This window comes from Prionailurus viverrinus, chromosome A2 (assembly GCF_022837055.1).
Source record: "Prionailurus viverrinus isolate Anna chromosome A2, UM_Priviv_1.0, whole genome shotgun sequence".
Classification (NCBI taxonomy): domain Eukaryota; kingdom Metazoa; phylum Chordata; class Mammalia; order Carnivora; family Felidae; genus Prionailurus; species Prionailurus viverrinus.
In genome coordinates this window covers 102,134,043-102,161,755 of record NC_062562.1, presented here as the reverse complement: position 1 = coordinate 102,161,755, position 27,713 = coordinate 102,134,043, and the positions used below count along the sequence as shown (strand labels likewise).

Here is a 27,713-nt window from a genome sequence, read left to right as displayed (position 1 = left end):
TGTGCAGAAGTATGGAAGTAGGTTTGGCATGGTATAGCTGGAGAATGGAAGCTTAGTTTGCCTGGAGCATATGGTGCCTGGGAGGTGTTGTGGGATGGGTCAGAGGTAGGCTGCAGAGTGTGGGTGCAGAGTCTGTATGTCACCCAAGAGGAGACAACCTCCAACTCAGACCAGGTGCTGACCTTTCTACTTACCTGCTGTTTGGTTTTAGGCAAATCATTTTATACCTCCATTTTCTCTTCTATAAAAATAAGGATAATTTTGCCTATCTGGAAGAACTGTCGTATGAAACACTTGTAGAACACTGTCCTCCATGAGTGTTCACTTTTTCTTCCTTCTCCTTACCCAGTTTGGAACACATAGTTAGGTATAATAAAGGAAAGTTAAAACTCTCTTACCTGGATACTCAAAAGACAGTGGGCTGCGGTATGGACCCCCACTTCCCCTGAATCATCATTAAGATCATTATTTGATTAAGGTATTCATCTACCACAATACTTTATACATTCCTAGGAAATTACCCTGACTTTGGTAATTTCTTTGGTGTGTTCCCCTCTTCTGGTTGACTTTTGCATTGATGATCAGAACATGTTATATGCCTGAACTTCTGAAGAGCAAGCAGAACAGGGGAGAAATTTGGAGTTATTTCCATTAGTATCTGAAAATTAACATCTGAATGAAGGTCACATGCCATATTTGTATACATTAATTGAGATTATGTCAGCACTGTGTGTGCCTTGTCCTGATTACACAGATGGATCCAGAACTCTTGTCTTGAATAAACAGTTTTCATTCATCTAAAGGGAATGTTAGCTGAAAGATTCAATTCAGTCTATAAATTCAGCAGTAACAGAGCTGAAAAACCTCAAAATTACCACTATGTATTTATTATTGCTGAATTGTTAAAGTTCAAAATGTATGTTTAGGAGGAAATGAAGTAAAATGACGTACACCTTCCTTGTTTTTGACAAAAGACTGGTAGGTAACTATCATAGGCATACCATTAAACATGTATAGATTCTTTTCTCTTTTTCCTCTCCTTTTTCTTCTTTGCTTCTTTGTTTGACTGCAATCTACCCTCTCTCAAATGAACCTACTTTCCTCCCTCCTTGAGTTAGGCTGAGAGTTAGCTTGGATGACCCATTCCATCCCCCTCCACAGTTTGCCACCACACCCTGCACATTTTTTCCAGCCTCTCACTCCTGCCCTACCTGCTTTCATTAGCTGTGGTGCTGAGCTTGGCAAGCCCAGGATTTGATCCCTTCCTTTTGTCTTCTAGACTGTGGGAGTGCTTTCTCCAATGCTATGTTTAACCACCTTGTGTCTCTACTTCCTTGTATTAGTGGAGCATGCCTCTTTCTCTGAACTTGTTCTAAAACATATATCTTTCTCTCTCTCTCTCTCTCTCTCCCCCTCTCTCTCTCATTTTTCAGTATTTTTCTCCTGGTATGTATGTATGTATGTATGTATGTATGTATTTATTTATTTTTTAGTTTTGAGAGACAGAGAGACAGAGCATGAGTGGGGAAGGGGCAGAGCTAGAGGGACACAAAGAATCCAAAGCAAGCTCCAGGCTCTGAGTCGTCAGCACAGAGCCCAACGCGGGGCTTGAACTCACGAACTGTGGGATCATGACCTGAGCCAATGTGAGACACTTAACCGACTGACCCACCCAGGTGCCCCATTTTCTCCTGGTATTTAGAGGTAATTCTGTGAAGTATGGTGTTAGAATGATGTTGGGAAGTGTGGAAGTGTTTGTTTCCTGTCTTGAGGGAAAATCCCAAACTACAGTTTTGTGTGTGTGTGTGTGTGTGTGTGTGTGTGTGTGTGGAGAGAGAGAGAGAGAGAGAGAGAGAGAGAGAGAGAGAGAGAGAAGCATAGAGCCTGCTTGGAATTCTTTGTCTATCTGCCACTCCCCTGCTCACACTGTCTCTCAAAATAAATAAATAAACTTTAAAAAGTACATCTTGGGAGGAAAGAAGAGATTCAAGAAGTAAGGATGGTGACAGGAGACCTAAAATTTGGAATGCTTTCAGGTTTATGACACATTCTAGTAACGACAATACTGTTGTGAGTGTGTGTTCACATGAGGAGCTAGCCCCACTCTTGGGAACAGATGGTTTAATATACTACATATTCCTTCTTTGTTAATAAATTTGAGTGGTTCAACAATGAGTAACTCTCAGGTCATCCTGTTACAGCGTGGTTGGATAGGAAAGGCAGGATAAATGTTTGGTTCTTCATCAAAATATTGAGTTGGTTCACTTGGCATTTTCTACAGGTGACCCATGAAGCCTTTTGGTTTTCAGTTTATTTGTTCATTTCTGGTTTTTAAGTATCATTATGAACTCCTATTGAATATATTTTGATATGTTTGCATTGTTGTCAATATTACTTCATTTATATTCAAATTGTCTTATCTTTAGTTAGTGAGAGCCTCTTCAGGTTGACTCTTGGGTCCTTTTGACATGATCATGGTAGCGGTCTAACTTGTTCTCTTGTGCAACAAAATGTTCCCAGATCATCTTCTGTATTGTCTGCCCTAGCCCAATATCAGCCATTTTGACAAGGATCCCTGGTTATTGTAAGAGAAACGTGGTAGTTAGAGACCATGATCTGGGTGCTAGGGATGCTTTGCTTCTGAGCTAGCCATTATTTTTATGCTTTTACTGTGGATAGAACTAGAAAATATATTTTTGGTTAATTTGATCTTAAGAATGAAAGCAGAGAAAGCAGAACTACTAAACATCTCTTGTACTTTCATTGACATTAAGGGAAATGGTACTAAAACTGGAAAGGATAGAAAGTCACGCTTAAGGAAAACTTGAAGTTCAGTCTATAAGAGTGGCTAATATGTATTAGATGATTTAAATACAGTTTTATGGATTATGTCACCGAAAGAATTAATGTAGCCAAGCACAGAAATAATGCTTGTGAGTTTTGAGAAATCAGAGATGCCATAAATTATGTGTCCTGTTGTAAAAGGCAATGTTAAGAACTCAAAAATTCAATAGTGTAAATTACACTCTGATTCTTAATCAAATTTAGAATTGGTTACAATATAAATGGTTTTAAAGACTTAGAAAAAATTTGGGATTATTCTGAAGTAGAATGGATTCACTTTAACATCAGACTAATGCCATTTCATCTTATTGATAATATTTTGTAAGTCTCATATCATTCTCCATAGATAAAATGAATAAAAATGAGTTAGAGATTGGCTTTTAAAAAAAAGACTAAACTAGGACTAGTCTCAGGACCCACTTTAAAAGTAAGGATATAGATAGGTTAAGAGTAAAAGGATAAATTAATATCACCTACAAATCCTAATCAGAAGAAATCTGAATTGGCTGTATTAATTTGGATAAAATAGACTTCAGAACAAGAACTTTTATCAGGAATTAATATAATCTTGACTATGTATGGTAATCTGAGGAACAGAAGTCAACTTAAAATCAATAAATGTAATTTGCTGTGTGAAAAGACCAAAAACAAGCTATATGATCATCTCAGTGGCACCAGAAAAAGCATTTGATAAAATCCAATATCCATTTCTGATAAAAATTTTCAGCAAACTAGGAATAGAATATTTCCTATCTGATAATGGGACTATATGAAAAAGGTACCAGCTAATATCATACTTAATTTTGAAAGACTAAACACTTCCCCTCCTACAATTAGGAGCAAGGCAAGTATGTTTGCTCAAACCAGCTTCTATTCAGCATTATCATAACTAGTATAATAAGGCAAAAAAAGTAAATAAAGACATACAAATTGGAAAGGAAGAAGGAAAGCTATCTATAATCCTGGACAACATGATATATGTACACAGATCCATAGCCCTATCTATCTATCTATCTATCTACCTACCTACCTACCTACCTAGAGAGGAAATCCTAAAGAATCTTTTAAAAAAAAGCTTTTAAAACATAATTGAGGGGTGCCTGGGTGGCTCAGTTGGTTAAGAATCCGACTTCATTCAGCTCAGGTCATGATCTCACAGTTCGTGAGTTCAAGCCCTGTGTCAGGCTCTGTACTGACAGCTCAGAGCCTAGAGCCTGCTTCAGATTCTGTGTCTTCCTCTCTCTCTGGCTCTCTTCTGCTTATGCTCTGTCTGTCTCTCTCTCTCCCTCTCTCTCTCTCTCTCTCTCTCTCTCTCTCTCTCTCTCAAAAATAAACATTAAAAAAATTAAAACTAATAATTGAATTTAACAAGGTCATAGGATACAATATCAAGTTAAAAAATTAACCATATTTCTAGTAATGAGAAATTTGAACTTGAAATTTATATTTTTATAGAATCAAAAAATATGAACTACTTTGTAATAAATTTAATAAAATATGTAATACCTGTGCACTAACATCAGCAAAATACTAGGAGAATTTTAAAAGACCCAGTAAATGGAAAGATATGCCATGTTTCTCAGTCTGAAGGTATTAAGATGTCAATTCCAAGTAAATCTGTAGCTACAGTGCAATCCTATCAATATCATGAAGGGTTTTTTTTAATAAATTGAGAAACTGTCCCTAAGATATATATAGAAATATGAAGAACTTGGAATAACCAAAACAAAAAGAAAAAAGATCATAGAATTTATACTAACTAACTGAAAGTCTCATTATAAAGCTATACTAATCAACACAGTGTGGTATTGGTACAAGGATAGACACATAGATAAAAATAATACAATGGAAAATTCAGAAATGGATCCACACATATAATGGCTTATTGATTTTTGCCAAAACGTGCAGGCAAAATCATAGACAATTGGATAATTTTTCAACAAATGGTGCTGGAACAACTGGATAGCCACTTCTGGGGAAAACAAAGAATCAACACCCCTACCTCACACCATCTCTGGATATTAACTTCATAAGGGGCACTTGGGTGGCTCAGTCAGTTGAGTGGCCAACTCTTGATTTCAGCTCAGGTCATGATTTCATGGTTCATGGGTTCAAGCCCTTTATCGGGCTCCACACTAACAGCATGGAGCCTCTCTGCCCTCCCCCCACCTTCTCTCTCTCTCTTTCAAAATAAATGAAAAAAAAAATTTAAACCAAGAAAGAAATTAACTTGAAATTGGTTACATATCTAAATGTAATAGCTAAAAATATATAATTTCCAGAAGAAAAAGCACAGGAAAAGTATCTTTGTGATGCTGGGTTAGGGAATGATTTGGTAAGACACAAAAAACAGAAACTGTTAAAAACAACAACAACAACCACCTGGTAAATTAGATATAATCAAAATTAAAACCCTTTTCTCTTCAAATAGCACTATTAAGCAAATGAAAGGGTTATTGTGAGGATCATTTTGTAATGTATAAAAATACTGGATCAGTGTGAAATATACATGAATAGGATATTGTATATCCACTATATTTCAATAAAAACAAAATTTTTTAAAAACCTGAAAAGCAAGTTAAACATTTGAAGAAAATGTTTTCAAGCTTAGGTCTGATAATGGATGTATATTTACAGCATATGAGGAACTCATAACTCAGATAAACCTAATTTTTTAAAATAGGCAAAAGATTTGAATAGAATAAGCACATTATGAAAGATATGTGATTGGCAAATAAGAAATTAAAAGAATGTCAACATCTTTAGTCATTAGAGAAATGCAAATTAAAATCATAATGACTATGACTACATATCCATTAGAATGGCTAGAACTTAAAAGATTGAAAATACCAAGTGTTAATGAGGATATGGAGCAAATCGAATTTGGATTCATTGTTGGCTGGAATGCAAAATGATACAGTTATTTTGGAAAACAGTTTGGCAATTTTTTATAAAATTAAACACATAGTTACTAAAAGAGTCAGCCTTCCTACTCCTAGATATTTGCCCAAGAGAAATGAAAAACATGTCCCATACACAGACTTGTGCTCAAATGTTTATAACACTTTTATTCAAAATAGCCAAACCCAAATGATATACAAATTACATCATATCCATATAATTAAATACTACTCAGAAATAAGAAAGAACACATTGCTAATATATGCAACAACATTGATCTCAAAGGAATTATGTTGAGTGAAAGAATCCAGCCACAAAAAGACTAGACTACATTGTATTATTCCACTGATATAAAATTCTAGTTCCAAGTGCAAATATCTTTTTAAAAGGGTTCTGATTCATACAGTTTGAATCAGATGCCTTTTCCTGAATCAGCCAACCATAATGCCTTATGATTGACTCAACTTGGGTTAAGATGGCCATCCCCAGGCCAGTCAGTGGGAGTGGAAAGACGCCCCATAAAAGGATATACTCATTTAAACCACATGATTAAAGAGAAGGAAGATACTTCAAAATGGGTTGAGGATTTTATTGAGCAAAGACCAAAAAATAGATGGCTCCTGGGTCTGCAGTTGGCTGCCCACACACATGCATGGTGCACACAGTCACTTACACATACATCCATGCATAATACAATGTCAGAATTGCTCCTGCCACCAGTGGATAAATATGTGATGCAACCAATGATACAGTAAAGTGATTCAGGAAGGTGTTTGATTATCTGCCCCTCAAGAGGTCTTGGTTCATTGACCAGAAAAAAATATCTTCTTTTAATGAAGCTAAATATGTGTCTTTTGTTCTCCAGTGACTTCAGATGGGCTAGACTTTTCTTGTGGCATCTTACTAAAAGCCAAAAGAAATAATTGGCATATTCTCTGATCTTGACATTTTCCCCTGGATGTAAGATTACTACCTCAGAGGAAAATAGGATGAACAAATCAGTTTAATGAGGGCGGGGTGTTGAGAGCTGGTTGGGAAAGAAACCAAGAATTTTGATGTGGTGTGAGGTGTCCATGAGAAGCTGATGTGAGTAGAAACATCTGGTGGAAAGACAAGTTAGACAATGATACTGGTTTTGGGGTGGTTAGATACATAGGAGTCATCCTCCACACCCCAACATCTAATACTTCACTAGGTCCTGTATGTTTTACCTCCTAAATATCTCTGGAGTCAGAGCATTTTTTTCCTATATCAGTATTCCCACCCAAGTCTAAAGCTCCCATCATCTCCCCCATTGACTCTAAATCCATTCTCATCTACTCTTCCCTTCCTCCAGTGCATCCCCACATTATAACTGATGGACTTTTCAAACTGAAAATAAAATTCTATCTCTCCCATGCGTAAAGACCTCTAATGTTTTTACATGGCTTCTAGGATAAAAATTAAAATCCTAAGCATATGCCTCCAAGGCCTCTGCTCTGGGATGTGCCCGAACCAACCTCTTGTGCCTCATCTCATTACCACCCCTCTACTTGCCTTAGCAACCCAGCTACACTGCCCTTCTGGACCTGCCTTATTGCCCCCCACCCCCACCCCAGGGCCTTTGCACATGCTTCTCTCTCTGCTGGAGTATTCTTTTCTTGCACGGTTAATCACGTTCAGTCATTCTGAATAGAATTTGAGCACCACTTTCATGGAGAATATTCTCTTGGTCAGTTTCCTTGGTAAATCATTCTTGTGGATCAGTGTGGCTTTCTTTCTGAGCACCTCATTCACTTTGATGTTATGCCCTCACTGATGTGAAAATGCCCCCTGGACTGTCAGCTCCATGAGGGCAGAGATCCCTGTGTTTTACTCACTGCTACCAGCAAATAGAAGATACTGAGTGAATATTTGCTGAATGAGTGAATGCATGGATGGTGGCAGGCAGGGCCCTTTCCTGGAAGAAAATGTAAAAGAGTAGGATTATAGTTTTACTCTATTTGTTTTTAAAGGAAAGAAAACACTTAGAAAAAATTTAAAAACCGCTCTCAAATTATTTGGTCATGGAGTAATATTAAGACCTTTCCCACTGGATGGGGAAGTTGGATTGAAATAAGAGGATGAATAGCTTTGGCTTCACCATATGTAGTTCAAGTTGGGGCTAAGAGGTAGAATTTCAGGTTAGGAGAAATAAGTACAGAGAAGTGCCCTGTAGTTTTGGCACTCCAAGACATTGCTCCTTTCTCTGGTAAACTGAATCTCTGCAGCCTGGGGAGGGCAGGACTCACACTGAAGGGAGTTTAATATGCATGATCATTTCCTAGAGCTTAGAGAATAAGAGGAGAAAGGTGGGGCAATAGCAATAAAGTTAAGAAATAAACAAAGGGTACATTTATATGACTGAAGACCTATTTTTTTAAAAACCTTGAAAAGCACCCGAGCTCCTCAAGATGTTTATGTAATTGAATATAATTTATCTGGGATTGAAAGGAATAATAATCAAAACATTTTTCACTTAAGTGCGTCTGGAGGCATATGAAATTAGACTCTTGATAGTGGCCTCTGCTTGGAGTGTGTCCTCAGTGCTTTGTCCTCGGGCTGCAGCAGACTGGAAATGTGTTTTAGAGAGTAGGCATGGAGCACAAAATATTAAATGAACTTTACCATCTTCAGAATGCCCAACAGGGTAACATCCTCCTTGTTTGGCAGGGAAAGGACTCAACATTTGGAAACTCAGCAGTGCATTAAGTATTTTAATAATCATTGTTGACACACAAAGCATATGGCCTTTCAGAACTCACTGGGTCAAGTGTTGAAGTCTTCTTCTAGGTTTCTAAAATTACTTTACAAAATTTAAACAAAATAAATTAGGGAACATTTTCAGAGCATATTAATTCATGAGCTTTGTGTTAAAAGCAGCTGAAGTTTTCTCTTAGGTTAAAAAAAATATCTACATGAAGGAAAAAGCAAAATCCACAGCCTCACAAAAAATTAATTTGAATTTCATTAGAAGATGTAGAACCTCTCCATTAGCAGGCCAGTCTTGTGGATACCTTGTATTTACTGTTTACTCCTATGTATGCTTTAAGACCAATGTCAGATATCTCCCCCTATCTCAGAAGCCTTTATTGTCTGCCTGCTTATCATTTATGTCAGTTATCTGTGGCCACAATAATGCAGTGAAATAAGCAATGCTATCATTCAGTGTCTTAAGACAATAAGCTTTTCTTATTGTTCACAAATCTGTGGATTAGGGCAGTTCTGGTCTCTGCTAATCTCACTCCTGAGTCTGTGGTTAGCTGTGGGGTAGGGAGGGCTTCTGCTGATGATGGCTGACCTCCTTCTCCTGTCTGCAGGTTAGCTGGCCAAAGGCTTATCTGCTGGGACAACTGGACTGTCCTCCTGTGTCTCTTGCATGCACAAGGCTCTCACATCCCTCCAGCTGGCTAGCCTAGGCATGTTCTCAGGTTGGCCTGGGTATATTCTCAAGGCCATCTCAGAGAAGCAAAAAGGTGGAAACATGCCAGCACTTTTTTTTTCCAAGCTTCCAGTTTCATCACATTTGTTAACATCTCACTGGGCAAAGCAAGTCACGTGCCAAGCCCCGAGTCAGAGTGGGAGCAGCTCACTATGACTTTGTTGTTAAAGGGCAAAGGGTGGGGATACCGGGGGACCAGTATTTGGGGCTTCTTTTTTTCTTTTTTTTTTTTTAAGTTTATTTATTTTGAGAGAGAGAGGCAGGGGTGGGGGGCAGAGAGAGAGGGAGATAGAATTTCAAGCAGGTTCTGCCCTGTCAATGTAAAGTACGATGTGGGGCTCAAAACTCATGAGATTATGACCAGAGCTGAAGCCAAGAATTGAACACTTAACTGACTGAGCCACCAAGGCACCCCCAATATGGCTTTTTGACATCAACCTACTCTCCTGCTCCCCACCACCCTCAGCATTAATCATTCCCTTATCTGTACTACCTCTGTGTTGTACTCTTCTTCTACCTTTGACTTTTCCCATTGTATTATTTTTTTTTAAATTTTTTTAACGTTTATTTATTTTTGAGACAGAGAGAGACAGAGCATGAATGGGGGAGGGTCAGAGAGAGAGGAAGACACAGAATCTGAAGCAGGCTCCAGGCTCTGAGCTGTCAGCACAGAGCCCGACGCAGGGCTCGAACTCACAGACAGTGAGATCATGACCTGAGCCGAAGTCGGACACTTAACCGACTGAGCCCCCCAGGCGCCCCCCCCATTGTATTATAATATAATTGTTAATTTGTCTTCTCTAAAAAAACTAGAGGGTCCTTTTGCCTAAGTGCATTCATTTGTAAGTATTTATTCACTCATTGCCATGAATCTTCCTCCTTTACAGGTGCCCCAGTGCCTAGCACTGGTCCTGACACATAATGGGTACTCACCAAATATGTGTGGAATGAATGCAGATGTGAAAGCTCATACCCATATTAATCTCCTTCCCTGTCAGAAGAAAAGGGTGAAGACAGATGCCTCCCAGGATCCCAGTTGAGGAGGGCTTGCCTGCCAGAGCAGCTGGTGAACCAGTGGGGGGGCTTGCAGTGAGCACGTCAGCTACTGTGAAACATCTTTCTCTTCATACTTTCTCATACCTTCCCTGTAGAACTTGGGTGTTCCTTTTGCAGTCTCCTTATTCCTCTCAAAGGAAGGCAGGAAATCACTACTTTGAACTAATTCTAACTTTATTTTATAGTCAGTGCTCCCAAGTACCTTTGCCTAGAGTTTCTCCACTCTATAGTGGGGAATGACTGAGCTCCAGGATTTGTTTAAGCTCATGGTGTGGTCACTTTGAGAGGAGCTAGCTGGCTTCTTCTATTCTCTGGTTTTCCAACCCTGTAGTCCAAAAATACAGAGGAATTCTTAGGGAAAGTTTTATACAGCTATATAGAACAGAAGACCCTATTCACATAGGATATTAATTCTGTCAATATGTTGTTAAATGTATTGCCTCATTGTTTTCCAATTCCATATAATCTACAGGGAAAACTAGGGTTTTTCCTAGTCAAATTTTGAGCTTCTTGATTTTCCAGTGACTAGTGTAAGTTGCTTGAGAGGCAGAATAGCATGGCTTTGGAGTCAGGCAGGCTAATCTAGAACGGCAGCCTTGCTCATTAGTTACTTCCCCAGATGAATCCTCTTAATCCTTAGCAGTCAGAAAGGGTAATAACAGAGGCTAAGAGAGAATAGCTGGCATGTGGTGAGTGAATTGTATTAATTGTGAATTGTAGCTATTGTTAAATTGCCTCAATGGTCAAATTGTTACAAATGGTAACAATTGTATTGATTGTTGCTATTATTATATAATGCCCTATAATCTTATAAACTATGATTATAAGTAGAATTATCAGTGGTAAAAATTAATGTTTTATATCAAATAATCTTTATGGTTATTTTTGTTAAAAAATAAAATCATTTCTAAAATAACAACCTTAAAGGTTATACTTTAAAATAATAACTTAAGTACTTTACCTTTTAAATAGCCTAGAAAATTTCTTCATTCAGTCACCAAATATGTATTCGGCACCTGCTTTGGGCCAGGTCACCAGGTACCAGTCATGTAATGGTGATCAAGTCAGACATCATCCTTGCTTCCTGGTATCCTGTGATGGAAGAACTATCACTAATGAGTCAGCATTACTCCCATAATGCAGTTACCTATCTGGTGTCTACAACTGCATGAATTACCTGAGATAAAGTGATATTTGGCAAGCTTTCCCTGGTTAAAATATAACCTTCCTCCTTCAGGTTGGAGGTAGGAGAAATTTTGACCTCACCATTCGTAAAGTAGCTGTATTATTTTTAAAAACCTTCTATTTTATTATCAAATTATGTGTAGAATAAACATTTCCAAATCTTTCCCTGACCTCATTCCCATTTTGAAATACCATATGGCTCAGGGACAGAGGGAAAATTGCTTACATACATACTCAGTAATAAAAACTTGAAAGCTTATCATTTTTTTAGATTATGTTACAATCCCCTTATGTGGTATCCTAGGTTGGATCTTGGAACAAAAAAAAAAAGGACATTGATGGAAAAGCTAGTTAGATCTGAATAACATCTGTTGTTTAGTAGGATCGTGTCCATGTTGATTTCTTATTTTTAACAAATGTACTGTGTTATGTAAGATGTTAACATTAGGGAAGGTGAGTGAAAAATATTTGGGGAAGTGAGCTTCAAAGACCTATAGGAAAATGGTAATGTGGCAAAGGTTGTCCCCTTACCCCACTGCATGTTTCCAGACGTCTCTCCACCACAGTCACTTTGTGAATGCTTTGAGAGGAGAGGAGTTTAAATTTTGACTGAGAAAAATATAACTAGGATGGTAAATCTGCTGTAAAATCATCATATGCAGTGCTGTTGTTGAGATCCTTTGCAGGTAAAGAATGGATGCTGTAGGATCTTCTCTCCTGCTTGGAACTTCCAAAGGTGTTTTCTTACGTGAAAGAGATAAGCCCACTCTTGGCTTTCCTCACTGGCAAAGTTTAACTACTTAAGAGTCTGAGTGGCTCAAAGGTTCCCTTTTACTTTCTAGGTACAAACACAAGTACGCCTTGCCAAAAAAAGCTTTGACAAATTGAAGATGGATGTGTGTCAAAAAGTGGATCTTCTTGGAGCAAGCAGATGCAATCTGTTGTCTCATATGCTAGCAACATACCAGGTAATGAAGTGGTGTTAGTTACAATGAACCAAGAATGCTATGAGGCTTAGGGGACAGAAAAATGGTGTCTGAGCTAAAAGTATGCTTTGGGCATTATGAAGTTCTAAATGTCTTGCTCATAATTTACTTTCCACACCTGTCCCTTCTAGTGGACTACAGTGTAATCAAAATAAATATTAGCTGTTTCCTGTACATACACCATTTCCCACTTCCCTGATTTTACATAGATGGTTCCTACCGCCTGAGTGCCTTTCTGCCCATTTGTACCTTTCCATATTCCACTCTGTGTAATGTACCTCCTCTTATGTCACTCCGTGTTGTTGCCTAGAGTTCTCCTGGCATGGTCACTGACTCATCAGGTTGTCATAATTTAATGGACTTATTTTTGTCTCCTCCTAGCTTCTGAGTTCCTTGAGCATAGTACTTGTATCCAACAACAGTGGTATTAGACACCAGCTGAGTGTGGGAGGCCAAACTCTAGGTGTTGTAGGGAATATAAAAATTAATAAGATCAAATTCCCTGTCCTCAAGGAACTTGAAGTTTCAAAAGGAAATCAAAGATAGTACGTATAGTGTGACAATATTTTTTGTACTTCAAGGAGAGAACAGGAAGTTCTAAGTGAAATAAGTTCAACAAGATCCAATGAGGGTTTGAAGAGGGACAAATTGAATCAGTGGAAGGATCACAAAAGTAGATTGTTGACAATTAGCCCTGGGTTTTGGAGGATAGATCACATGGGACAAGTACAGAGAATGGAGAGGCTAATGTCCCAAATAGTGGAGCACCACTAGTCATGGCAGCAGTATTTGGGGGTACTGGGAAGCATTTAGTTTGGCTGAAATACAAGATTTAAAGAGGGGCATAATGGAAACAAGGCTGCAGAGATGAGTTGGAATCATATTTTGGAGGGTCTTGAAAGCCAGAGATGGGCACACTTCTCTGGGGCCTCTGTGGCTAAAACTGCGCATTCAGAACGTTAATAGCTGTACTGTCTTTCTTTACAGACCACTCTGCTTCATTTTTGGGAGAAAACTTCTCACACTATGGCAGCCATCCATGAGAGCTTCAAAGGTTACCAACCATATGAATTCACTACATTAAAGGTATGAAAGCTAAGAGAGGCTGTTAGAAAAACTTAGCAAAAGTAATGTTTACATCACAGTGTGTGACCATTGACAGCAATCATCATTATTCCAACAGACTCCCAATGTCCAAGAGATAACTGTGCCCCGTAGTATAGTCCTTTACTGCATCAATAAGTCACAACAGTACAAAAACACAGCTTGAACCTAGGGGTACATGTTACTGGGAGATGAATTGTGGGGACTGCTTTAAATGACTTGTTTGGTGCTGTTAAAGGAAAGATTGTACAGGTCTAGTATACTCCATTACTTTTTAATTATTCAAAGATGTTCCCTTGCAAAGTATTTTTCTTTCCTCTCTTACTTCTGACAAATGTCATTTTATTCTGTGAGTACCATTCAGTACAGAATTAAATTTTCCCATAAGACTTACAGGAATATTTTCCATTCGCAAAAGCAATATTAAACTCAGTGATTTCTCAACTCAAAAGGGATATATGCAAAATGTCTGATTCTCAGTATTACAGCTGAGTGTGGGATCATTTTGGTTGATGAGAGAGAATGCATGTCAAGAAGGAAGTGATTTGGGTTCCAAAAGGATTTTAAGAAGGAGAAAACACCAGATTCTTTGTTGCCAGGTCATATCTTTGAAAGGAAAAGACCAGGAAAGAACTAGTTAAAGTTCACCTTGAAATTACCTTCCTGTTAATTTTTCAGGCAATTTGTAAATGCCTTATCATCTTGCTTAAGAAAACATTAAAAAGCTTTTTTTTTTTGCTTTGATTCTGAAATGTTTATAATGTCACTGCATCTACAAAAGTATTAAGACAGAAACCTTTAAGACCATGGCCCTTTAAATGAAGGTTGCCAAGAGGAACCCAAGACAGTCAACTCACCTTGAGAGGCACCTGGCCTGACTCCAGACAGGACACCTGGCCAATGAAGTTTCTTCACAATACTCCTGTCAGCTGGTCATTTGTTCATTTATTGGTACTTGGTGACATGCTGCATGGTAACCAGATTCAGAATGTGCCCATTTTTATTCTGTCAGGTGGACTCTAAGCCCTTGAGGGGAGGGACATTTCATTCCTCCCATAACCTCCTTTGTCTAGCTAAATGTTGTGCGTCCAATGAACCCGAAGCCTTTCTTAGCACATTGGCGATGTTACCATTGCTGCATTCCTGCCCCACCATTTACTACCACATTCAGCACCTTAGAAAGCCGCTGTCCTGACTGAGCCAGATCGATTAAAATTATTACAACTCACACTCTTCACATTTCTTATAGAGGCCTGAACAGAATCCTACAGTTTCTTCTTTAGTAAGGCAGAGAGACTTTCAGGCTTTAGGGTATGTATGTGCATCAGATTTTATTTCATAATAAGTTTGTCTTTGTAAGACAGTTGTGCACAAATCAGCTAGGTGGAAGATGGAATGATGCCTATCCCAAATGCGATTTAAAAGAAGTTCAGGTTTGAGTTAATTGCATATAAAGTACAATATGAAACTGATGCCACAAACATGGAGGATTCCTTTCTGGCCTCCTGTGCTGAGGAGAAGATTACTCTTTAATTGTTGCCGTGATATTTATCCTGCAGAGAGGATCAAGCTGATTATGTTAGAGGATTTCTGGGCAGGGAATTTAGCGGAAGTTTGATGGCGGTGGTTCAGGACATAATTACAAATATTTTGGGCACATGACTATCCATTGCCTTTTACATCCCTAGAGTCATCCTTAAATTATGGTTTAAGTAGCAGTTTATGGTTTAATTAGAATATAAACTCAGTAGAAATAATGTATCTGTTAAGGTATAATATAATTATAGTAATATTAAGAATGTTAAGTGTCCAGCAATCAACCAAATAAACTAGGCTCTTACTATTTTTCTAGAATGCATTCATCTAGGCTTTTCAGAGATGCTATATTAGAATCCCAAGCTAGTTGCTAATTATTTCATTTATATGGACTCAAACCTATGTAATAGAATCCTGTTGTCACACAGCTCATTATTGCATACACAGAGGCATGTTACCTATCATATTGTATGTCACAGAACATGAAAATGAAAACCACTAATAGCGTATGTATTACCATCAAGCATGAAGATATTACATGACTTACCAACCCTCTTGCACTCATATATATTTTTAAAAACATGCCTTGTATTTAAAAGATTTGCGGGGGTTGGGGGGGGGGGCACCTGGATGGCTCAGTAAGTTGAGTATCTGACTCTTGATTTAGGCTCAGGTCATGATCCTAGGGTCCTGGGATTGAGCTCAGCACTCAGCGTGCAGCCTGCTTAAGTTCTCTCTCTCTTCTCCTCTGCCCTTCTCCTCTGCCCGTGCTCGCTCGCTCTCTCTCTCTCTCTCTCAAATAAAAAAAATAGATTCTTTCTTTCTCTCCCTCTATCTCTACCCCTCCCGTTCATGCTGTCTCTCTCTCTCTCAAAAAAATAAAAATTATAAAAAATTAATAAAAAGGGTGGACACCTGGTGGCTCAGTTGGTTAAGCATCTGACTCTTGATTTTGGCTCAGGTCATGATCTGACAGTTCCTAAGTTCAAGCCCTGTGTTGGGCTCTGCCGGTGCAGAACCTGCTTGGGATTCTTTCTCTCTCTCCTTCTCATTCTCCCTGTCCCTCCCCTCCTTGTCATGCACTCTCTTTCTCTCTTTCTCAAAATAAATAAACATTAAAAAAATTATAAAAATAAATAGCTAAATGAATAAATAAATAATTTTGATTTGATTAAGTCATTTTCAATGTATGTAATTTTCTTCTGAATGACACTATATTGATAATGGATTATTTTGGAATTTAAATAAATATTTTCATGTTTTATTTGTTCTCTGGATTTACCTAAGCAAATAGCCCTGAAATGCCTTTTGGGACTCTGGCTGGAAGGAAAACATTGTCTTTGGAGAGGTTTGCCAAGCTCTGTTAATGAAAAGCAACCCATTTGTTTTCTTTGCTGCAGGGTGTATTCTGAGTGTTGGTAATTGTGCCACTGCAGCTGTATTTCCTGACTGTTAGTTTTATGCTTGATGAAGGATGATAATTAATGTGTTAAACACTCGATGCATCCTGTTTGGAGGGAAGAGTCTTTTGCTGCAGAATTACAGTGATATAACTCATGCCCCAGAAGTTTATTTCTAATGAAGCTTTCTCTAGAAAATATGTATATTTCTTTCCCAATATAATTTTATTATAAAAATGAATTGAATCTCCACCTCATATCCCAGTGACTATTTTGACATTTCGTGAATATTTTGTGGTAATGTTTTATGTGTCAACTATTGCTTTTTTATTCAGGCCTGATATGGTTCTATTAATTCTACTTTTATTGACATAATCCTTCATCATTCATTTTATGATTAATAGATTTTTGCAACATTTTAACTTTATGGAGGATTTAAGATTGAAATTTAATGTTACAAAAAAATTTTTATGTTACAAATTTTTTTAATCTAATTGCAACAAGGCTCAAATTTAAAGTGGAGAGAACATCTTTTAAGTGGTTTCCAGTAAAAGAAGCAATGCACTAATCTTGTATTTTTAAACAATACATACTTACTGTTTCATTAAAATGCTACTACACATAGGTATTTTGTATGGGTTATTAATATGTTAATTTTTTTAGAGAGAGAAAGTGTGTGCATTGGGGAAGGGCGGAGGGAAAGAGAGAATCTCAAGCAGGCTCCATACCCAGCTCCAAGCCTGACACAGGGCTCTATCTCAGGAACCAAGAGATCATGACCTGAGTCAAAATCGAGAGTCTAAAGCGTAACCAACTGAGCCACCCAGGTGCCCCTAATATGTTAATTGTATACTGATTCCAAATTGTCTGAGAATGTCTTTCACATGGTAGAAATTATCAAGTTGTGGAGATAAGAATGGAATATTTCTAGCCACATCTCAAAAGCACTGTCACTTTTTTAGAGAAAGTAATTTAGACTATGAGTTTAAAGCATTTTTTTAAGGTAAATGAAATGCTCTCTATCGGAAAACAGTGACCAGTCTTAAATTACCACCCCTCAGAAATGGTCATGTTTACTTTATTCTTCCAGGATGTCCTTTAGTTACACATTGCCGCATAGATCTTCAGAGAAAACAAAACAAAAACAAAACAAAAACAAACAAACAAACAAAACCCCTCAGGAGTCACGTGGCTTTTTCCTGGAAACTCTAAAACTCAGTGGTCTCTTCTTCCCTCACTATCATGTGGGTTGAGTCAGATGTTTTTACAGAGAAGTGAGCACTGGAGACCCTTTGAAGTAGACACACACCATTGGGAGCTGGTTGAGGGGAAGGCATGACCTTCTGCATTTGTATTTTAAAAGAGATCAGAGTGCCTATATTTAATGAAAATGGCCAGTACTAAACATATTCCTATCATGTCCCCCATTCTAGTGCTTTTGTCAGGAAAGCCAGATTTTTTACTCCGGATGCATGATTATGTAAGATCACAGGCCCTGTGCCAGCCAGACCTGACTTTAACTTGGGCTCTGTCACCTTCTGGCTGTTTTGGGGGTGCTGCTGGTGGGCGGTGAGGGTGGCAGCCATGGTGGGGTAACGGGGATGGATTTATCGAGAATTCTCTCATGGATCCAGAAGACAGCCATTGGCAGTATCGATACACAGGGGTTTGTTGAGCTTGCCAGGCTCTATAGCCTAGCTTAAGTTCCTTTCTTACTGTTTGCACCCTAGATGATTAGTTTTGCAGTGAGTTTCGAAGGCGAGGCTGTGAAGGGTCGTGGGATAGGTCTCACAGACCTCACCCAAGATAACCCTCCCTGACTCCCACAGATGGCTCTGGCAGTTCCATTCCCAAACCTGTGCTTCAGGCCTGCAGACCCTGGTCTGGGCTTATAGAACTCCCAAAGGGATACAAGAGGGCAGGGCAGGCCTACAAGCAAGGAAGGCAGGGAGGTTTCCCACCCTGCAACAAGGCTAATTCTGAAAAAATGCAATTTGGCTTTGCAACTGGCTTTTGCCCTGTGCCAGGATTTTAAGGAAACCCGAATTTGAAAACCTAACTCTGGGCATGTTCAAAAATAACCATTGAAACAGATGTGCCAATGTTCCCTCTTTTCTCTCCTGGGGTCTAGGACTTAGCACTGTTATATGGAACGTCATTCTGGAGACTAAAATGTTTTTAGCTTTCACAATTCAAAAAACATCCTTCTCTAAATTTTGTTTTTCTCAAATTCGTATGCCTAACAGCCTTCTTCCACCCACCTCCACATTTCTCAGTTAATCACTTGAACATTTACCGACAAGCCACACGGCTCTGTAGTTACTTGCTTTGAAAATAAAGCCATAATAGTTTTTATGAAAATTGGGTAAATATCTCTGCAATGCTATTTTAGTTGCCAGTCCCAACATGGCAATTATTCATGGCGAGCATCCAGAATATCCTTGTAGACTTTCAAGTTTTCTCTCGGTGTCATTACTTTACACAGCCTTTAGCAGAGTGATTTTTTTCCCCCAAGCTGCTCCAGGCCAGATCATTGCAAAACTGAGAAGCATCCAAGTCCATGGGAGAAGAGGGGTTAGGGGGCTGACCATGGCACCACTGAAGTTTGAGGTGGACAAACCGACAGGTGGCTGATCATCAGTTCATCCATCCCTTGTGATGACTGGCGTTTGTTCCTCCAGGCAGCTGGTAGCTTAGGCTCTCCTCATAACAGGTTCCTCTCCATCCCCTGCTTCGTCTCATTCCATTACTTTTCTTCGAGGGGAAACGAAAAATATTATCATTGTGTGGGCAGTTACTTAATGCCAGGAACTCTGCTAAATGTGAGGTGAAGTAGCATCTCAGAGAATTTGTCATGCTATGCGTGACTCTAATGTGCCGAGGTTGGGTATCATAATTAATAATACAATTAAGTTCGGCACTGACATATAGAAAGGGCATATATTTTAGTTAATCCTCAAAATAACCTTGAGTAGTTGGGTCTACTTGTTTTTTCCCCCGTGTTTCAAATGAGGAAACTGAAGTTCAGAAAGGTCTAGTCATCTGCCCAAGGCTACATGCTCCATATGCAGTAGCTGTGGAAACAGGGATGCTCATGCTTTTCCCACTCTGCTGTAAGTCATTTCTTCCAGGTGGTACTTGGGGCCCTGAGGCAGGAGGGCAAGAGAAAGCACAAGTGCCACCTTTAAAAACTATAGTTGTAAACTTTCTGTTAAAAGTAACACTTTGAGGGGTGCCTGGGTGGCTCAGTCCGTTAAGAGTCTGTCTTCAGCTCAGGTCTCCATCTCACAGCTCATGAGTTCAAGCCCTCCATTGGGCTCTGTGCCAACAGCTCAGAGCCTGGAGCCTGCTTGGGATTCTGTGTCTCCCTCTCTGCCCCTCCCCAACTCGTGCTCTGTCTCTCAAAAATAAATAAACATTAAAAATTTTTTTTAAAGTAGCCCTTTGAAATGTTTGCACATTGGTGAAAAACATCATCTATATCAGTCAATCCCTCAGATACCTAGGAATTTAGGACACTTGCTTTAGAGTTTGGAAGGAAGTGTTCTTGATCTACTTGGTGCTACATATGAAGGAGTTCAGCAAATGTTCTTGACTTGGCTATTCGGTACCATTTCTTGACTAGTTGTAGAATTTTGAAGACCTGGATTCAAATATTGTTCCTACCTGTTAATGGTTGAATGGTCTTAAGTATGAGTCTCCATTTCCATATCAGGAAACCAGAATACAGTGTGTTTTTCTGGGTTTTGTGAGATGTGTAAAACATGGACTGCAATACCTAACATAAGATGAACCTTTAAGACATCTAATTCCTTTAAAACCTTTAAAAACTGTTGATAAGAGGGGCACCTGGGTGGCTTAGTTGGTTGAGTTTCTGACTCTTGATTTTGGCTCAGGTAATGATCCCATGATCATGGGATCAAGCCTCACGTGGAGCTCTGCACTGAGTGTGGAGCCTGCTTAGGAGTCTCTCTCTCTCTCTTTTCCTCAGCCCATCTTCCCCACTCTCTTTAGAGAGAAGGAGAGAGAGAGACTCTCTTTAAAAAAAAAGTTTAAAGAACAAGTTTATATATCTTATTTATGATTATGTTTGTTTTTCTCTAACTTTACTTTTTATTCTACACTACAATTCAAGAGTACCTTCTGATCCTAGATTAATAGTGCTCCTTACATAGTATCTTTATAGATTTATAACTGCATGAGTGGGGGGCCACATGTGCTAAAATCCATGAATTGTGTGGCTATACACATCATCATGCCTCTGCTTTTTATTCCTCATGTGGTACCAATTATATAAACACAAGCATACACACAACCGAGTTCACCATCTTTTAACCATGCCTCCCTATTTTCAGCACTTTTAGTTCCTTTTATAGACAATTATTTGGCACCTTCATATGCATACAGTATAATTAATGGGAAGTAGCCTAAGAAAATTAAATGTCATAATTAAAGATTAGAGAAATGTTACTCAGTTGTCAAGGCTAAACTTAAACTTAGGTCATTATATTAGGGTTGGCTGCTAGCCTTTTGTCTGTGAAATTTGTTTTGCTGAGTAGTTTTGCTTTCATTCAGATGAATGTTGCTGTTGCTTTTATTTTCCTAATACAGGAAGTAGTAACTCCCATTATTATATTAAGCTGTTTCCTTTCTAAGACACTTTTGCAAGCTCGGTCTGCGCATTTCCTCTGTCACGCTGATCTTATATATTGTGTGTGTGTGCTTCCTGAAACCATTTAAGCATTGATGGAAACTATTAGCATGTCAGTGCAGCCTTTTAAACAGAGAAAGGTTACTAGTACAAAAACATTTTTTCTTCTGTACGAAACCTTTCAGTCTTGTATGATGCTGTTTTGCTGCTAATACAAAGTGATCTTCATGAACAATTTTAATGAAGAACCTAGTGGGTTTGGGGTCTAGAAACAGAATGCTTTGACGTTTCATTTCTGGACATGGATTTGAATGTGGCTTCCATCAGCCGCTGATTCAAAATAGTTCCATCTGATGGCTGCCTTGTCTCTACAGTCAACCGAGGCCTCTTGGCTGAGCAGGTGTTCATGTCACACAGAAAATGCTGTCACCTCTGACTTTTACAGATGCTACAAGGTTAAGTGTTTTCAGCTGAGTTGCAGACTTTAAAATACCATAAAGAATCCCCTCCACCCCAGCCCCCACTTGGACCTTTTCATCAAACTTTGGTGAAAGCAGTGGTTCTCCAAGTAGAATATCCTATATCTGACAGTCACACCCAGGAACTAATGTTGAGAGAGGAAGAGGACGTGATTTGTCCTCCATGTTGTTTCAGAGTTCCTCTGAGTTTCTTGATTGTCTTCATTGTTTACCATCTTTGTAAGAAACAAGTTCCATACCTGTTGTGGTTTTTTTCCTGGCTGTATAGAGGAGTGTTTAGCTCAGTTTAATCTAAAACTCTCTTGCTTCAAAAGATGCCCCTTGAAGACGTCCTAAAATTGACTGTGGTGATGGTTGCACAACTCTTTGTCTATACTGAAAACCATTGAAGTATACACTCTACGTGGGTAAATTCTATGGTACATGAATTATATCTCAATAAAGCTGATAGATTCCCCACACAAGATTCCCCTTAGCTCAAAATGCTAATATTTAATAAATAAACCCAGGTGCTTGGTATTAATTTTGCTTGTGGTTTCATAAACCTTTTTCTAATTATTCCCCTGAGGCTTTAAGAGCTCTAATTTTTTCAGTTTAACCTTATGTACATGAATTTATCAAACAACAAGTACATATTTAGCACCTCTCTTGAGTGGCAACAGCCAAATCCTTATAGGGACAATGGTAATAGCAGGAAGAGATGAGCAATTATAACAGGAATTATTAATAATAAAGTAGCAATTGGAACTGTAGCCATTCTGTTGGTGAAGCACAATAGTGACTTAACTGTGATTGTGGTGACAGGGAGCCAACAATTGAGTCCCTGCTAATGGCCCAACAGGGAAGGGGTTGAAAAGAAGGAAGGAGTGGTTTACATTACAAAGGGATTGTCTTAGAACTGCCCAAGTGTGGTTATGAGGGGAGGTCGGTCTAGAGACAGAAAGGATGATAACCATGGAGCTGTCAAGGGCATCTCAGGGGCTTAGGCAAGCGCTGTGGCAGCTAGACGCAGCTGGCTGAGAGCAGACAAGTCCTGGCCCTGCCTAGTGCTGATTGAGAAAAAGGAAATGCAATGAGAAGATAATTGAGCAAACCAGGAGGCCTGGACAAGCCTCACAGAATTGAAAAGTGCATTTTGGGGCCATCAGAAGCTTAGCTGAAAATACTCCTGGCTTCATGTTGACCAGGATTGGACTACTCTTTGGGGAATAAAACTGCTGGAAGGGTGTGTGTGTGTGTGTGTGTGTGTGTGTGTGTGTGAATAAAATGCTGTGATTGGCAGATCTTTTGAAAAGAGTGAGTCTTTGACATCTGTTGAACTCCTCCTTGTGGTTGTACATTTCTGAAATATACACACACATGCACACATGTGCCTAGCTTTTACCAGATGCTTTGGGGTATGTGATTAAAAAAAGAAGAAGACCTACACTATAGTCCATATTACAATTACCTCATATGTTCCAATAATGTACCTTATAGCATTTCCCCCTCTAACTGATAATCATGGATTCCATTTAGTTGTCATACATTGGAGAAACATAGAGGGCAAAAGAATATGATGAAATTAATGGGGCATAGTGTTAAATATTGATGAATGTGGGTAAAGGAATGTTCTCCCTGTGTGACCCCTGCTGACCTCTTTATCTTGATCTCATAAGACCTGTCCTCTTGCCCACTACATTACAATCCCAGTGGATTCTTTTGGTTCCTCCAACCAGCCAAGCTATTACTACCTTAGGCCTTTGCATTCAAGCCTCTCCTTCTTGAGTTATGCAAGGATGGCTCCTTCATGTCATTTGACTCTCAGCTAAAATGTCACTTCCGCAAGAGACCATTCTTACTAGCTGAGGTAGTGATCCAATCACTTTTTATCCCCCTTTTTAATTCCCTGCCTAGACTCATCACTAACTGATAATTCTGTCTGTCTTCTTCACCAGTATATCCCCTGCACCCAAAACAGCACCTGGTCATGGTAAATACTCTGAAACTATTTGTTGACTGAGTATACTAATCTAAGTGTCCAGAAATAGTCATTAAAAATGATGGTTGGGGCGCCTGGGTGGCTCAGTCGGTTAAGCGTCCATGAGTTCAAGCCCCGCGTCGGGCTCTGTGCTGACAGCTCAGAGCCTGGAGCCTGTTTCAGATTCTGTGTCTCCCTCTCTCTGACCCTCCCCTGTTCATGCTCTGTCTCTCTCTGTCTCAAAAATAAATAAATGTTAAAAAAAATGATGGTAATGCCTTAAGGCTGTCCTTTGTGCAAGAAGATGTTTCAGAACTCTAAGCATAGGACATATATTCAATTAGAAAACCTTGGCCCTATGTTAGAAAAATGGTGAATGAATGTATATTTATATATAATTTAATATTGAATGTTTAGGATATATAAAATCTTTTTTATATTCTCTAATGAAGAATGTTTCTCATTATGAAATACCTACACATATTATATTGCTTAAGAATACATCTATATACATGATTCTGATTATAAAAGTAGTATGAGTATGAAAAACCAGAAAGGAAATATATGAAAATATTAACTATTTTGGGGAGGAGAATGGAATTATGAGTAACTTGTCTTTTTTTAATTCTCCAAGCATTCTACATGTGTTTCTATTATTTTTCTAACTTAAAAAATATTTTTTAAGAGAAAACATAATACAGAATAGATATAATCAAATATGAATAAGACTATAAATGCACCTTGAAGATGGAAGGACTTTCTTGAATTTGACTTGCTTAGTGAATGAAGTTTTACAGAAAAGGCAGTAATTGATCTGGGCTTTGCAAAAACTTATAGGACTCTTGAGTGTAGACAAATAGGTAGAGAGAGATTTTTTTGGGTAAAGCAACAGAATGAACAAAGATAGGAAGGGAGCAATTAGTACATACGAGGCGATGAGAAAGACCTAGGTGAATGGAAAGCTCCCATTTGGGAGCCCCTGGGAAGCAATGTGGGAGAGTAAGATAAAATCACATTTCAGAAGATCTTTAAAATCAGGCAGAGAGGTTTAGACTAGAAGTGGAAACAAGTGGGGAACTACTGTGGGTACTTGAGAAAAACAGTAACCTGACTGCCTAGGTATTTTAGGGAAAATTTTCCATATAGGGAGTGAGAGTGCTGGCAGTTAGGAGTGGAACACCCGTGTTCACCTGGCGCCCACAGCAGGCACCACCATCCATCACAGCTGGGCTTTGCAGAGACTGCCTCCACACCATCTCCATCCAGCCTGCAGTCAGAGACCATGACTCCATCAGAGCTGGTGTAGGAAACACGCTTGCCGCCTTCTGTGTGTGGGTCACACTAGAGAAGAGAAAGGTGGGAAGGGGAAAGAGGAGGAGACAGGAAGCCCCAAAGGACAGGTTTTAAAAGTTCTAAGAATATAAGCAGGATTAGTAAGTATCTTGAGATGTTTCATGTGTATTTATAGGTTTGTGGTTTAATTAGGGCCACAAGTAGAGATCTTTTTGTATAACTCATTATTCAGTTGTTATGGGAGTGTTTTGCTTTTTCTGGTGTACAGTTTCTAGACACTGGATTTTTTTGAAAGTGTTTCCTTATACATTTAATGAGACTTGAGAACAATAACTCCAAGAAATAGTGTGCCATCAGAAGATCCCCACCCATCTTTTAATCTACAAAGATTTGGATGCACTTGCTCTGTCCACTTGTGGGAGTAAACTTGTTGGAATATGTTAAGCTGCTAATTTTTTTTCTTAAAAAAAGGTTTTGTTTTCTCTTATTTTTAAAAGCTGTTTTTAGATCACAAAATTGCAAACAAAATTAAAAATAAAATGAAATTTTCTCATCTTTGGGGGAGAAAAGCTTCTACTCTGTCAGTGTGTGGGCTGCTAGCAGAACAGAATGTTTATCTTTGCTGCATGTTAAAGATGGAAAATAAAGTTAGCAATAGCCAAAAGGCTTTCTCTTGAATAACTTATCGTGAAAGGGAAAGCATAAATCTAGTGGCGAAACAACTCTCTATTATAGGCTAGTATTTTGTGGATGGGTTTGAGAACATATAAAATTTCATGTCTGTCTACTGGGTAGGTTCAGGGTAACCCCCCAAACCTTGAATTCAAGGTTTGCTTTCTGGACCAGAGGTTGTTGAGTTTTTTATTGATCTTTCTCTCTCTCTCTCTCTCTCTCTCTCTCTCTCTCTCTCTCTCCCTCCCTCCCTCCCTCCCTCCCTCCCTCCCTCTCTCTCTCTGTCTTCTTTTTTCCTTTTCATTATCGTGTTCAAGAGCTTACAAGACCCTATGAAAAAGCTGATTGAGAAAGAAGAAAGGAAGAAGGTCACCCAGCAGGAAAGTTCAGAGGCCACGGTGGAGGAGCCGAGTCAGTAAGTTATGGCTACTTCTCTTGGCAGAATCTTTCTTCCCACAGGCAAGGGCAGTACAGGCCTTGCTGGCCAAGTCTGCTGGGGTCTCAAACACAGGGCAATTGCTTTACTTCCTCCTTTCTCTGAGTTGATGTATTAGAATGAAGGCCAAACTTGTCCTGCACATATTCCCACTAGACCAGGACTCTTCCCAATAAGAGACTCACTTCTGGGGTCTTAGAAGGAGCACACTTGTGAGGATTTGACTGGGACAAGCAAAGGCACACATTTCCAGTGCTCTCTGGCTCTCTGGGGGCCTCAGCCTCAGCCTCAGCTTCCTGCTCTCTCAGGCTTCTGGACCCAATCTGGTCCTTTTGTTACCATCATTTACAAAATCCTGTCCCAGATAGGAAATCCCCTGGCTTTTCTCTCATAGAAGGAAATAACCTATGAAATTGTCTCATAAGACATCTAGTACTAAAGTGTTACCCTACAGAAGCACCGGGTTCTGACATTTTGTTTTCTAAGGTTCAGAACTTCTGCTTTTTTCCTCTGTGAAGCAGAGAGCAGCTTTGAGTGCAGGAAGTGAGTGCTGCATCTTCAGTTCTTGCCACTTTGCAAAGAAGACACCTCTGGTTATTTTACATACTGAGACAAACTTTTCCACTTACCTGGAGCATGATGTGTCCTAATCTCACTCAGCAAGGAGGTTTCAGTGTGAATCTGTGTCCTTTCCTATTCAGGTGCCAGAGCACGCAAGGACAGGGTTAATCCTAAACTGGCTGACCTAGGAAAGAGAAGTAGATTATCTTACCTCTATTTGTGATTCTTTTTCCACACACAAAAAATTTAGATGATAATTGTGTGATAAAACTCGCTTATGTTTTTACTGTGTTTCTAAATAAACTTTAAAGTATATATTTTTGTCACACAGAGGTATTTGCTGCCAATATTAGCCTTTTTAATTTTAAAGCAAAAACTAGAAAATTCCTATGGTATAGAGCAAAGACAACTTTTCACTGTAGAATATGATCTGAATCTAGTACAATTGACTATTGCAGGGAGCAGTTTAACCTATTCCTGGTAATAATAGTAATGCTAAATACCCTTTAGTGAATACCTACTATGTACGAATCACAATGCCAGGTGCTTTATTTATGTTATCTCTACCCATTCTCATGCCAACCCTTGGTGTTATCAATGCCGGCATTTCCCTGTTGTGTAAATGGTGGAAGCAAGGCTCAAAAGAAGTTAAGAGACTGCCCACAGCCTGTGGTGTAGTAAGAGGAAAGGCCTGGAATGTGTTCTGGTTACCTTTTTTTCACCATATATGTTACCACGATCAAAATGAAGCATTAGCCTTTACTCAGAAAGGAACTACCCACGATTGTCTTGATTAGTTTTTGTTAACTTCAGATTTCTCCATTATTTTAGTACTTCATTTTTAAAAGCCAAAAAGTATAATCCAGTAACTATAATAGAGGTAAATGTGCTTTAAAGGGAGGTTCAGAAGCACCAGCTGAATCTCAAGTTGGTGATACATCTCAGCTGTGATCTTCCCCATGTACAGTAAGAGTTGAGTAGTGACAGTCTTCTGGAGAATGATCTTGCTTTCAGCCTTAGATAATTTAAGCTAACCTCCTGAGGTATCCTCTCCTGTAACCAGGAGTCAGAAGAAACCGCTGGTTGGCCATAAGTTTTTTAACTATTTTTTAAGAGCGATAAATGTGAAATATCTTAGCTGTACCTACCAACTACCCACCTAGATATTTACAGGACATATGACTTATGA

At 38.9% G+C, this 27,713-nt stretch overlaps 1 protein-coding gene across 17 annotated transcripts in view; it reads left to right on the top strand.

Annotated features, from left to right (window-relative positions):
- ICA1 (islet cell autoantigen 1) overlaps window positions 1–27,713 on the top strand; it is a 193,181-nt gene that overhangs the window by 139,282 nt on the left and 26,186 nt on the right. For all 17 annotated transcript variants that reach the window (XM_047843141.1, XM_047843160.1, XM_047843176.1 and 14 more), the window contains 3 exons: window positions 12,289–12,414; window positions 13,420–13,518; window positions 25,845–25,942. In XM_047843141.1, the coding sequence (XP_047699097.1) occupies window positions 12,289–12,414; window positions 13,420–13,518; window positions 25,845–25,942 (323 nt within the window). The remainder of the gene's footprint in view (window positions 1–12,288; window positions 12,415–13,419; window positions 13,519–25,844; window positions 25,943–27,713) is intronic.